The sequence below is a fragment of the Chiloscyllium plagiosum genome, chromosome 10 (genome assembly GCF_004010195.1).
Source record: "Chiloscyllium plagiosum isolate BGI_BamShark_2017 chromosome 10, ASM401019v2, whole genome shotgun sequence".
Lineage (NCBI taxonomy): Eukaryota > Metazoa > Chordata > Chondrichthyes > Orectolobiformes > Hemiscylliidae > Chiloscyllium > Chiloscyllium plagiosum.
Window position 1 is genome coordinate 11490891 of NC_057719.1, and position 14218 is coordinate 11505108.

Here is a 14218-nt window from a genome sequence, read left to right on the forward strand (position 1 = left end):
AGGACATTGGTTAGGCCACTGTTGGAATATTGCGTGCAATTCTGATCTCCTTCTCATCGGAAAGATGTTGTGAAACTTGAAAGAGTTCAAAAAAGATTTCCAAGGATGTTGCCAGGGTTGGAAAATCTGAGCTACAGGGAGAGGCTGAACAGGCTGAGGCTGTTTTCCCTGGAGCTTCGGAGGCTGAGGGGTGACCTTATAGAGGTTTACAAAATTATGAGGGACATGGATAGGATAAATAGACAAAGTCTTTTCCCCGGGGTCGGGGAGTCCAGAACTGGACAGCATAGATTTAGGGTGAGAGGGGAAAGATATAAAAGAGACCTAAGGGGCAACTTTTTCACGCAGAGGGTTGTACATGTATGGAATGAGCTGCCAGCGGATGTGGTGGAGGCTGGTACAATTGACACATTTAAGAGGCATTTGGATACGTATATGATAGGAAGGGTTTGGAGGGATATGGGCCGGGTGCTGGCAGTGGGACTAGATTGGTTTGGGATAACTGATCGGCATGGACGGGTTGGACCGAAGGGTCTGTTTCCATGCTGTACATCTCTACGACTCTATTTGGTGAATAAACTGGTTTTATTTGGCTATAAACATTCTTCTATAATCCTCCTTAATAGTATTCAGGATTCCACTGTAATTGAAATTGAGCTTTTCAGGTAGAATAAAACTATTTTGTGTTTTTTAAAGTGTGTTAAATAAGTCCACAGAGGCTGGTAACCTGTCACCCATTATTTGCATGTAGAGAATCCTTGATATTGATTTGACTCCATCAGAGCCAGCTCACAGAGTGAACAGGGTATCTGAACTTCTGTTATTTATCTGTCAGCCAGGGCTCCCTGATTGGACAAGATTAACAGCCCTAATCAGGAAACTCACATTCTATGAGGTCCACCTTGCTGACCTTGTTACAATCACTATGCTGTGAAAGGCAGGCAGCAATCAGGACTAATCCTTAAATAATATATACAAGTTAGGAGGACAAAAGTAGTGTTTAAAAGGCTCCGTGAAGGCTTCCCTCAAAAGATGCAACATAGCAGTTAGCACTGCTGCCTCACAGCGCCAGAAACCCAGGTTCAATTCCTGCCTCAGGCGACTGACTGGAGTTTGCACATTCTCCCCATGTCTGCCTGGGTTTCCTCCGGGTGCTCCGGTTTCCTCCCACAGTCCAAGAATGTGCAGGTTCGGTGAATTGGCCATGCTAAATTGCCTATAGTGTTAGGGGCAGGGGTAAATGTAGGGGAATGGGTCTGGGTGGGTTGTGCTTCGGCAGGTCGGGTGGACTTGTTGGGCCGAAGGGCCTGTTTCCACACTGTAAGTAATCTAATCTAATAATTGGCTGATGTCTAGATGTCAACGCAAGGGTTGCCTTGTTCTAAAGAAATTGACGTGGAGTAACTTTCTTTATGAAGGGGCACAATTCTTTAACGCCTATTGGCAACAGGAAATATGGAAAACTAACCAAATAAAGGATCTTGAGGCCACCACCTGAAAACAGCTGCCAAATATCCAGTCAGAGATGCAGTTCTAGGATTGGGCTGATCAGCCACATATGAACCCACAGAACTCATGGCCAGTGACACAGAATTTCCTATGTGGATATTCATGCTCATTATTGAGTGATTGCTGACAATGACAATGAATGTCAACATTAGAATACTACATTGTACTGGACACAGTTGTGGATGTGTATTTTAGCATTTCAACCAAAATTGTATTTACTTTATTAATTCACAGATTATGGATGTCATTGGCAAGACTAGCCTTTATTATCAATCCCTATTTGCCATTGAAAAGATGGTAGTGGGACACCTTGAATTTTGCATTCTGTGCCGTGAAGGTATTCCAACAGTGCTGTTAGATGGGAAGTTCCAGGACTTTTACCTAGTGAGGATGAAGGAACAGCAATTTTCTTTTAAGTCAGGATAGTGTGCAACTTGGAGGTGGTGGTGTTTGCACTCTCCTGCTACCCATCTCTTTATAGGTGTCGAGGTCAGGAGGGTTTGGGACTTTCCTTTGAAGAAGCCATGGTGAGTTTCTGCAGTATGACTTGTAGGTGGCATACATTGCTGCCATAATTCTCTGCTAGCCAAGGGAACGAATGATTAAGGTGTTGGTTGAGTGCAAATCGAGCAAGTTACATCGTCCTGGAAAGTTTTAGTGAGTTTCTACTCCATCCTTGTCCAAACCACAGGGTCCTGATACTGTATAATTGAACCAGTGACCCTCCTAGATAAAGCCGAGAATGTAGTTGCCATGGGGTGAAAAATGAAGTGCATATTATAATCAAATTTACAATGTTTTCCAGACTGAAGTCCCCTGGTAAAAGAGAGATTAAAAGCTTGCTGGAGAAGCTACGGTGGGTTACCCTAGGATATCATTACAACTGGGAGACTAAGGTAACTTTTCTTTATGACTACAAAAGCATTTTAAGGAAAAGAAAGGATTCCTCCCCACTACTCCTTTTTTAATCAGGTTCCATTTTGTGAATGCAGCCTGTGCCTTTGTACCTCAAACTGTTGGGAGGTTGGACAAGTGTTCAACTTCCTACCAACTTTGGACTAACTTGCCTCAAAAGTTCAGAAACATGTCTAATCTACGCAGCCATAAGCACCAGCATGATGCCGAATTATTGCAACAAAGCTGAAAATCTAAGCCTATATTCCAAATACTGTAGATTGGAAGAGATGTACAAGAGACATACAGAAACAAAAGGTGATTAGCGTTTTCTTGAACGATTCTCATTTTTTTTTTGTTTCTCACATTCTTTCTTTCCTATTGTTTACACCCCATTACAATAATCACTGATGCTTGGCATTCTCCTGTAACTCGGATATGACAGAACTGAGATTGAGTATCCCTTACAGAGAAGTTAGAGCTCAGCCCAAGCCCAGCCTGAACTCAGTAGAAGTCAGCTAGATAATGAATCAAAAGGAAACATTGGTAATTTTTCTTTCCTCCTCATTTTTTACCTCCTTAAACCCAAGGCTTTTAAAGCCACGTAACAAACCTACTGCTTTAAGCATTTACCTACCTCAGCCGAGGATGTCAAACACCTTACACACCATTCAGTCTTGGGATCAACCATCATCCGTGTAACTCCACTGTTCAGTGCCTTAATCATGAGTCAACAAGAAAGGCCAGATGGAAGATCATTGCCCAAACTGTGGCAATAATGATTCTGAGACTGTCAGCTTCAATAGCCTGGTAGTTCATAGAAATATTTTGCATTAAAGCATCAGAAAAGCGCTAAGTTGTATCACTTAACCACTCGTTACAATTAAATATGGCAGAAGTAGCTCAAGCTTGATCTTTCAAGGGTAATGTATTATATATTGGAACATATACAGTATATTAATACACAGGGCCCTATTCTTTGCAAATGGGATGGACATTTGTACGACATGAGCTTGTTCCATCTCCATAAAATAGATATTTCTGTGGTTAATTTCTCAGGGCAATGTCTTGACCAATCAAATACAATCTGCCTGGTTTAGAATTTAAATAAAACTTGGCAATTAACTGTCTGTCATCATTAACTGGTACATTCTCCACGGCAACATCTCTAACAGAGTCCATTTGACCATCAATCCACACCCTCCTCTCTAACAGTATAAATGTTAGTTTCCCTTTCATTGGTGTTCTTGCAAATTATCCCAAGGAGTGCAAAATGTAAAATATGTGTTTTTTCAGCAATATTTAAGATTTGATATTTGAGCGAATGATAACTCTTAATTCTGTTGAATATCTTCTTTGGTACTGAAAATGTACTTTTTCCCATAATGGAACTCATTTTTAAAATTTTTTTTAGCATATGAGGTATAGGTTTATTTTGGTGAAGGAGTTTAAAGTTAATTAAGTCTGTCTTTCTTGAAACCATGACATTAAGCCGGCATGTGTCAGCGAGCAGGCGATACTCAAAGCCTCTTGGAGTGTTAATGGAAGTTAATTGTTACTATGGGGATTTACAACAGGACAAGGAAAAAATTGAGCCATTACCAGAATCTAAGACAAGGAAGTTTTAACAATTTGCTCCAGATGCTTTTGAGTTCGGTTTTAAGGTGACCTGACTGGGATTCAGATGCAAGTATAGTTTCTCCTAGGAAAGGAGATAGCTTGGAGCTGTTAAGGAAGTAGGCTACCTCTGTGAAAACGTGTATTGGAATTCCAATACAGAGTGTTTGGTACGAAACTTGCAATGGTTATTCAAAGCTGAGAAAGCCAAAACCTCGGTTGCATAAGCATTCAAGGAAAAGGGTTCACGGTTCCCAGGACAGAAACTAAGAAGAAGTTTGAATAGTAAAGGAAAATTTCTCTGAATACTGATTACCTGTAAAGTGACGCTGTTGATGTTATGGAGTGATTTTTGCCAGGCGTTTGAAATATTTCAAACTATTATATATAAATAGCTTGGTTGTTTTATTTTTATTTATTTCTTTTGTGTAATTAATGGTATGTTTTATTGTTTTAAAAACTAAACTGGAGACTTGTGTGCTAATGTTTCAGTAAAAGACCACCACAATAAATAAAACAAAATATGATCTGCTAGGACGGATTTCATTCCAAGAGCTGATTTGCCCAGTAGTAACGCCAGCTGGGATCATAAAGTCATAGAAATGTACAGCACAGAAACAGACCCTTTGATCCAACTCATCATAAAAGTGTTTAATGACCTCCCCTTCCCCAGACCGTAAGATCAGGAGGATTTGCTGACTATTCCAAAGTGTTCAACTCTTATAAAATCCTGAAACTGCCAAAACTGAACTAAATGAAATCTGGACTGGATTGGGCTGACAAATGGAATGTAGTATTCTCACCATTAATGAGTTGGTAGTAACCATTGGCCAGCAACATAAATGGATCAATCGTGCTAATGCTGTGATTATTACTGTAGGAGATAATTGGTAGAAAGGCTTTAAGTACATGGCCTATGAAGCTTGGATCATGAGTATGATTTAATACTAACCGCTTGTCGGGTACATTTAGCCATACCACCACAGATGTCAGCATTAAGCAGAACAGAATGCTTTTCGCCATTGGCTTCCAGAATGGCTGCTGCGTGTATGATCTACAAGATGCATTGCAGCAACTCATTAAGTTTATTTCGACAACATCTACTCCTCTCAGTCTCTCACGAGAAGAAAGACCAGGTCAGTAATCTTGTGGGAATGCCAAAGTCTCTAAATCACACATCAAAGTGGCTTCAAGTCTATCACTATTTCTTCCTGAACTAATATTTCAGAATTCCTAATTTTGTGCCACAATCAAATATGACAGAATGATTCAATAGTATTTTCAAAAGGGAATTGAAAATATAATAGAAAAATAAAAATTTGCACAGAATGAGGAAATATGATTCCGTCGGATATACTTCCATGTAGCTGGTAAAGGCAAAATGGGCTGAATTGCATCCCAAAATAAAGTATTCATTGCTTCCATCAACTTGTTCATGGAGATGACCCATGACCCTTCTTAGTCATTAAAATACTGTTCAAACATAAGCCAAAGGTGAGAAAATACAAAACTTGTAATGAATGTATGATAGTTTATTTCTTTTTAAATCTAAAATATTTAATGATTCGATTTATTTGACCAGTTGGTGTTCGTGCTCTTACCTTTAAGCTGGTTTTTGCTATGTGTATAATGTATCTTTGCATACTTTTTGTTTGCAGAAATATTCACCCGATCACTATACAGCATTTCCCACAGATCTTGCTTACCTGTCTGAGCAAGTGGCAGCAGCATGTGGCTTCCAACAATTTAAGGCAGAAGCTGGAATACTGAATTATTACCATTTTGACTCCTCACTGGGTATTCATGTGGATGAATCCGAATTGGATTACTCCAAACCCCTATTATCATTCAGGTAAAGAAAATTTAACAACACGACACACATTTTGGAATGTGGAGGTGGGTAGTTCCTTTTAAATAATATACGTACAGATGATTGCAGTCAGTGGGAAGAATTACTGTTTGCTAGTATTTCCATTGGCAAAACGGGTCAGTAATGTGATGTCCATGATTTAAAGTAATTGATAATGGAACTAGAAGCATATTTGTTTACATAGTGAGTTGTAATTCAGAATGCAGTGACTGAAAGGGTGGTGGAAGCAGGTTTAATAATGATTTTCAGACGGGATTTGGATATAATACTGAAGGAGAAAAAAAATTACAGGGCTGTGATGAAAAGTCAGAGAACTAGAACTAATGGGTTAAGTCTTTCAAAGAGCAAATTTGATTCATCTATTGTCCTTCACAATCTCGATGACCCAAAGCACTTGACAGAAAATATGTGTTCTTTTGATATGAAGTTTCTGTTATAATCTGTGAAATGTGGCTGCCAGTTTTTTTTTAATTTTGCTTGGCACATGGGCATTTATGGTCCATCTTTAGTGGCCTTTGAACTGTTGGGACCATTTCAGAGGGCATCTAAGAGTTAACCACATTAAGGTCTAGATGTGTAGGCACACTAGATACATTCAGCAAAATTTCCATTGCTAATTGACATTAATGAACATATAGTTTTTCCGACGCACTAGAATGGTTACATGGTTGCTGTTGGACTAGCTTTTAATTCCAGATTTTATTGAATTAAAATTTCACTGCAGTCTGGCCCTTTGGATTACCAGTCCAATGACATTACACTATAACACTATGAAGTGGATGAGGACTTGGGCTGGGCAGAAGAAGCTTTGTTAAAGCTCAAGTGCCTGTACACTTCATCTCAGCTAAGACATACTTGGCATCTAGAGGGAGAATTATTTTGTACAAACTATAACTGTAGCTGTACTGACAGTTTGATCTTTTTCTCAGTAATATCTGTGATGCTTGAAAGTATTTGGCCTTGATAGGCTGAAGGGAAGTGGTGGAGCGAGTAGACACTGAGAAAATCAATAAAAGTAATAAATTGTAGCAATTTGCAACACATTAATCTTTTATTTGTAAACTTCATAACTTGCATCTCTCTGAGTATTGCACAGTTCTTAACAGAGAGGCAAAAGCCAATCCAAAATTACTTTACAGTGAATCTAGTGCATACGTTTCATATGTTTTTGGTGAGATGCACTTTCTGTGGGTGTTTTCTGAGAGATATTTTGGTAAAACAATGACTGCAGATGCTGGAAACTAGAGTCTAGATTAGAGTGGTGCTGGAAAAGCACAGCAGTTCAGGCAGCACCCGAGGAATTCCTGATGAAGGGTTTTTGGCTGAAACATCGATTTTACTGCTCCTCAGATGCTGCCTGAACTGCTGTGCTTTTCCAGCACCACTCTAATCTAGACTCTCAGAGATATTTTGGGCAAGACCATGAATTCCACTACAGTGTTGCTGCTCTAAGATTTGCATTATCACCCTCTGGGATTCTCATATAGAGCAACATTTATGGAATAGATATAACCAAAGAATAGCACAGACATTGCAGTTCATTAAAGTAAGAAGCCAGATTGAATAATGCAGTCAAAAACGTACTGTTGTCCTGAATACATCACAAGTGACTAAAATCTAAATGTACTTAATGTGGAAATGCTATGGTATATAAATGTGTTTTTAATTTCAAAATCACAATCATGTTTCTGAGTGGTGAATGGAAATCAATAAGTTAAACTATTTGGGTAAATTGATTTGTGTTTAATGTTACTCCATAACCACTTAATGCTCAATTCCCCACTCTCCCAGCCATTGTGTTGAACTAGACCAAATTGATCACAAGCTGACTGAGGGCCTAAGAGTTTCAGATCTTGTACTGTCTTCTATCACAAAGATCATTTATTTCCATCTCTGCAACATAGCCCACTTCTACACTGTCTTATCCCACCTACCGCTGGTGCTCTCATACATCTCTGTGGCCTCCAGAGTCAATTATTGCCAGCACCCATCCTCCATAAACTTCTCATGCAAAACTACGTTATTTATTTAGTTTCCAGCTCAGGTCCTTGGGCAGTGCTGAACTGGTTAGTGCCTGTGTCAAATGGCACTACTTACTTGGTGAGGACAATGGAATAATGCATAGGCAGTCAGGTTTGAAGAATGGTTTTAGGATGATGTACAAAGTATAATCAGTGCCTGTGAAATCACAGCATTATCAAATGGTTATTTCTTTTAAAAAAAGGGGAGAAAATAAGGTGAAAATAGTTGAAATGTCTAATCTGAAGTGTTCCTTTTCTCTCCCATTCTTCTAGTTTTGGCCAGTCAGCTGTGTTTTTACTTGGGGGTCTGAAGAGACAGGACCCACCCCTTCCCATGTTCATTCACAGTGGTGACATCGTGATCATGTCAGGCAGGAGTCGCCTGTTGTATCATGCAGTTCCCCGAGTTGTTCCCAATCTGGAAGGAAAAGCAATCCCCAGTTGTTTAGAGCAGACAACGACTAGAAACAGCTGTTCAGATGACACAAACTATCGACAAAGTGGCGAAGGTGACTGGGAAATCTGCATGAAATACCTACAGAACTCTAGGGTGAACGTGACTGTGCGGCAGGTCCTGGGAGTTGGACAGAGCTTTCCATTTGAGTCAGACACTGAAAAGAAAGCAGATTCCAAGTTGTATTCTTATCATCAAGATTCCAAAGAGAACCAACATAAACGACAGAAACTGATCAATGAAGAAGTGGCAAAGTCTCTGTAATTTTTCTAATCCTTCTGGAGGGATGGTAAAGTGCTAGTTTTGTACACTGGAGGATCCATGGAGGCAGAGTTGCATCAGTTTGCTATGTACGCATTGTAAAATTTCTGCTCATTCTTTAGCCACTTCAGAAAATTCTTGCGGAAGTAATAAGGGTCTCCCCATCAATTCAGTGTTTGCAGGTCTGCCAACCAGTGCCAGTTCTCCCTGCCAATGCCAGTATTCTCCTCAACCTTGCCCACTTTAAGCAATCATCCTGTCAACGGCAGTTTTCTTGGCTCTTGCATCAAAGCTGATGTTTGCAAATTGCAATGAGATGCAGGAGAATGGAATGCAAGTGCTATGTTGAATGCAGTGTCTTGTCAAGTGACAAACATAGCATAGATTCAGCACAATATAAGCCATCATACATGTTTCCTTAGCCTTCAAGTAATGTCTTTTAACTGTCACCTTGACATTTCTACTTTTTACTTCAGCCATCTTTGTGACCATTTGGTCCCGGACTTAGAGCAGATGTTTGTTGCCCTCTTAAGATTGAGTTGAAAGTTCACAAATTCTTCTGTCAGTGTGCACTGTATTTAAAAAGATCAAAAAGGAAAAGGCATTCTATGTTGACCCCTTACCTCATTTAATGCTCATGTTTAATTAGTTGTGCCTTCAAAAGTTGGCTTTGGGCCAATTATTGAAACAAAGCTAAATCAACACAAAAAAATTGTAACAATGTTAAGTTGGTAAAATATATGAATACATCTATGCAACCCTCACTTATAGCAGTCTTGTTCTGTGATGCTGGGATGTAGCATAGAAAAAGGCTCTAATAATTGTTGCCTACTTTCAAAGGGAAACGCTTCTGTAACAGGTGGTAACTTTGATAAATAATGAGCATCTGCTACAAGATAATTGGACCTGGTAGGGGTTCCAGTTTTACATATCATCAATAATAAAAAGTATTTATATATTAATGTTGGTTTCTGTGTTGTCTGAAATATTTTAAATGCTAAGTGTCATGACAGAATTGATCACTGATCATGTATCTAAATTCCCAGCACTAGTCAGAGAGTTTCTTATAAATATAGAAAATATATGGAAAATTAAAGAGGAAACCAAAGGCACAGAGGAAACCAAAATGAGGATTAGCTTATCCTCTATCTGTTCTTAATAAACGATAATAGCTTTACCATAAGGTGAAAAGAATTTCATTAATTGTTAAACTTTAGTTTGGTTTTTGTTTCAATCTGCTTAAATCAGCTCATTTCAGTTTTGTCTCCAAAGGAGTGATGTATAGGGACTAATCTTGTGTAATAGATAACTATTTTCTAACACAGATTCTAAGGCATACATACTGGCAGTGGTTAGCTTTAAGGAACATAAGACCAGTCTTAGAGGTAAATGCTACTGCTGTGGATCTGTGGCAGATTCCTCCTTGTGTTCTGACGAATGATATCTTAAGCAGTCTGTGCACCTTGCTGCCAATAGAGTTTACATACACTGTCCTTCATCAGCTGATAAAAATTGCATAACCCAGGGGTAATGTTAATGGTGATCTGAATCGTTTATGTGTCCTTTTCAGGAATGCTCTTCCAAAAAGACTTCTACCCATCAATAGGAGTAGTGTTGTTTGTTCCATGGCAAATGAGTACTAAATCTGTGCATATAAAAAGGCAACAGAATTAACTTTCCTCCCTTATTAAAACCTTTGACTAACAAAAATCTATTGGGTGGAGAAAAAAAATCAAAAGAACTGTGAATGCTGGAAATCAGAAACAAAATCAGAAATTACTGGAAAAACTCGGCAGATCTGGAAGCATCTGTAGAGAGAATTCAAAGCTAATGTTTCGGGTCTGGTGACCCTTCAAAATTAATGGTAGCTAGGAAAAAGTTGGTTTTTATGCAGGATTGCAATCCTGGATTGAAGTTCCATTTTCAATTCCTGCTCTTCCAGCAACATCAAGCAATGTAACTGGAACGAATAGCCAGGGTCTTTTCCCCAGGGCAGGGTAATCCTAGAGAACATAGGTTTAAGGTGAAAGGGGAAAAGATTTAAGAAGTACCTAAAGGCAACTTTTTTACAGAGCTGCCAGAGGAAGTGGTGAGGCTGGTACAATGGGCCAAATGCTGCCAAATGGGACTAACTAATTTGGAATATGTGGGCGTGTTAGTCCAAGGGTCTGTTTCTATGCTGTACAGCTTTATGACTCTAATTCATTCTTGGTTATGGAAGAGAGTGAAATATAGTTTTGGGAAAGTGTTGGATTTTTAAGTGTAGAGCACAGAGAGTGGCATAATTCAATTTTTATTGCTCTTTACAATTTGTAGTTCAGGGGCTGTGCTTCTACCATCGGTAGTTTATTGGGTTTGCAGTCGAGCTCGATGTATTTTCATTGCTGCACCTTGAGAACTATAGATATGATGTAATCTGCCAATTCTGTTTTTTTTCTCCGACTCTCTTGCTCTTTTTCAGTCTTCTCTCTAGCTCTTTCACACTCCCTCCCTCTTTTGCTTTCTTGCACACTCTCTCAAGCCCTCTGGCTCCCTCCTTTGCATCCTCTTTTACATTTTCACTGTCTTGCTGTCACGCATTAGTTTGTGTATAACTCTTTCTGTTAATTTCCTTTCAAGATATTTCTTTAAATTGCGCTTTAATCTTAAGTTCTGAAATAACTGCAAAAACGGGACTTTACCTGCTACAGTTTTAACCCTTTTCAGCTGACATAGAAAGACAGCAGTTCTGGAATTCTCTCCCAAAGTTTGTGTTTGAGATTCTTAAAACCCATTACTTAGACTAACTTTAAAGTCACCTGTATGTAGCTCATTATACATTTTGTTTGATAATGCTGCGGTGAAGTACCATGGGTTTTTGTGATTGTTCATGGAATGGGAGTGTCATTGACAAGACCTGCATTCATTGTCCACCCCTAAATGCCCATGAAAAGTTGGTGATGAGCCACCTCTTGGACTGCCGTATTCCTTAGGAATCCAACTTTTCTGTAATGTTTGATATAACTGAGTGCCTTGTTTGATCACTGTGCAAATGATACAAAAATTTGAAGCACTGTAAACTGTGACAATGACAATGTGGGACTGTAAAATGGCATAGACAAGTTGGTGGAGAGGGCAGATCAGATGTGGTTCAATACAATGAAGTATGAGGTGATCCATTTTGAGAGAAGGATCGTGGGCAGAATAATAAGTACAATTTTAAAGGGGATTGAAGGTGGTAGGACAGGTGTAGGGTAGTTAAAGCATGCAGTTTCCTGGGCTTTATTGACCTCAGCTTGAATATTGTATACAGTTCTGGCTGTCACACTATAGGTGGGATGCAAATGCATTGCAGACAGTGCAGAAGAGATTTCCAAGGATAGTTCCAGGGATGAGAAACCTCAGTTATGAGTATAGGTGGAGAGGCTGGAGTTGTTAGAGGAGATCTAATACTAATTTAAAAATTATGAGGAGCTGGATAGAGTAAATAGGGAGAAACTCTGCCATCTCATAAAAGGAACAGGAATGGTAGAGGCTGGTTCAGTTGAGGCATTCAAGAAGGCAATGAATGTTTCTGTTTAATAAATGAATGTGCAAGAGACAGGGGAGAAGGCAGAAAAGTAAAACTCAAGTCATGATGCTCATCTGGAGAGCTGGCGCAAGTACAGTATGCTGAATGGCCACCTATGTGCTATAACACTCCTGAGATTCTGTTACTTTATGTATTTATTTGTTGCCACACATATTTTGCTACAAAATATGCAGTTGTGTCGTACAGTGTCGCCACTCTACGGCACCATCTTAAAAACAGAAAACCACCACCGTAAACAAAAGAAAAGTACACAAAGGCAGAAAAATAAAGAAATAGTGCTCAACTTTACAGTCCTTCTTGTGTAGTGCTCCACCATAGGCCCAGTGGTCAGCCAGGAGTCACCTTTGCTGTGTCACCATCACTGGAACAAAAGTTGCTACTCTTTGGTGCCATCTCACCTCCATCAACACACTGCTACTATGAGTCCTTGCTTGATCTCACCAATGAAGCCACCACCGATGCCACCAAGTATCACACTAGCCCAAACTCTACTCCACCCCATGAGTCCGCTTCAGGCACAGCTCACAGATCCTGCCAATATAACCAGCCCACCATCTCCATAACGCAACAGAGATGTCGCTGGGAACCCAAACTCCTCTTCGTTGCAGCAAGCATGAGTTGGCGCTAGGATCTCTTTGTCCATGCAGAAGTGCTGGGCTCGCTTCGAGTCCATGCTGGACTCACTCACTGTTGATGCCGTCACCACAACGAAACTCTTCAACAAAAGGTAAGTAAAAGAAAAAAGAACACGATAGGAGATTTAAAAAAAAAAGAAACAAAAAGGGAAGCAGACTGAGTGAATGAGCCCCAGACTCAGGATCATACTCTGTCGTTTTCAGAGGATAGTTAAGAGTGAGTATATTGCTGTGGGTCAAAAGGCATGTGTGGCCAATGTGGTGAGGACAGTAGATTTCCATCCCTAAATGACATTACTGAACAATGTGTTTTTTTAAATGATCTATTTATTCTAGATTTATTAAAATTCTGCTAATTGCCATGGAGAGGTTTGACCCCACACCTCCATAACATTAGTTCAGGCCACTGGATTAATAGCCCAAAAATATCAACAATCTGAGATCACTTCTGCAATTTTACATGCATTTAAAATGCTGTATAAATACAACTTGTTTTATCAGCTGTAACATAAAACCTTGCATTGCATAAGACATTGCTAGTAAACAATACCAGAAATGATGTGGAATTGGGAACCTATACATATTCTTTACAGTTTGGGCTTCAATGCACTCCAATTGAAGAGAGAACACATTTGCTCTGAAGGAGCATCATGTTGCTCAGTTTGAGGATTGACACCCTGAACTAGTTGAGTCGAGTAGCTTTTCTGTGCTGTACGTTCTATCTAATGCTCAGAGATAATAGTTTTTTAATTCATGATTTCAGAATTTTGAAAATGGAGGCAGTGATCTGCAGTGTTCCCACAAGTCTATTACAAACAAAAATGAAGAGGAAGATTTGCATTATCTAGCACTTTTTGTGACCACCAGCTGTTTCACTGTAATTTACAGTCCATAAAGCTTTTGAAGTGTAGTCATTTATGTAACATAGGAAATATGGTAGCTAATTTATGAACAGCCAAACTGTCATGAGCAGTGTTATAATGACCAGATCTTTCTAATGTTGAATGAGGAATAAATATTGGTCAGGATGCCCAAAGAAAGCTCCCAAATTCTTTAAATTCTGTTCAACTATGAGTTATTTGACATTTACTTCAGTTTTGTAGAAATGTAAGCAAAACACTAGCTGTATAACGTTAATCAAAGAGGTTACTGGAAAATAATGTAGAATGCAATTCTGTGTCTAAAGAATGCTTTATTAGTAAAAACAAGGTGTGGCATATCTATGTCTGTCTAATGAAAGAATTACATTTATATTGCACATTTCACTAATTTAATGTCTTATGACAACACAGTTGCTCAGTCATGAGCATTGCTGCTTCACAGTGCCAGGGACCCAGGTTCAATTCCAGCCCTTGGGTGACAGTGTGGAGTTTGCACATTCTTCCT

General features: G+C 39.3%; 1 protein-coding gene across 4 annotated transcripts in view; it reads left to right on the top strand.

The window, feature by feature from the left end:
• alkbh1 (alkB homolog 1, histone H2A dioxygenase) overlaps positions 1-9588 on the top strand; it is a 51065-nt gene extending 41477 nt beyond the window's left edge. For 3 of the 4 annotated variants that reach the window (XM_043697038.1, XM_043697039.1, XM_043697040.1), the window contains 5 exons: positions 2315-2405; positions 2502-2721; positions 4993-5156; positions 5679-5872; positions 8185-9588. In XM_043697038.1, coding sequence (XP_043552973.1) covers positions 2315-2405; positions 2502-2721; positions 4993-5156; positions 5679-5872; positions 8185-8629 — 1114 coding nt within the window. In that variant the 3' untranslated portion in view covers positions 8630-9588. The remainder of the gene's footprint in view (positions 1-2314; positions 2406-2501; positions 2722-4992; positions 5157-5678; positions 5873-8184) is intronic. The other variant, XM_043697041.1, reaches the window with a different exon arrangement.
• The last annotated feature ends 4630 nt before the right edge of the window (positions 9589-14218 follow it).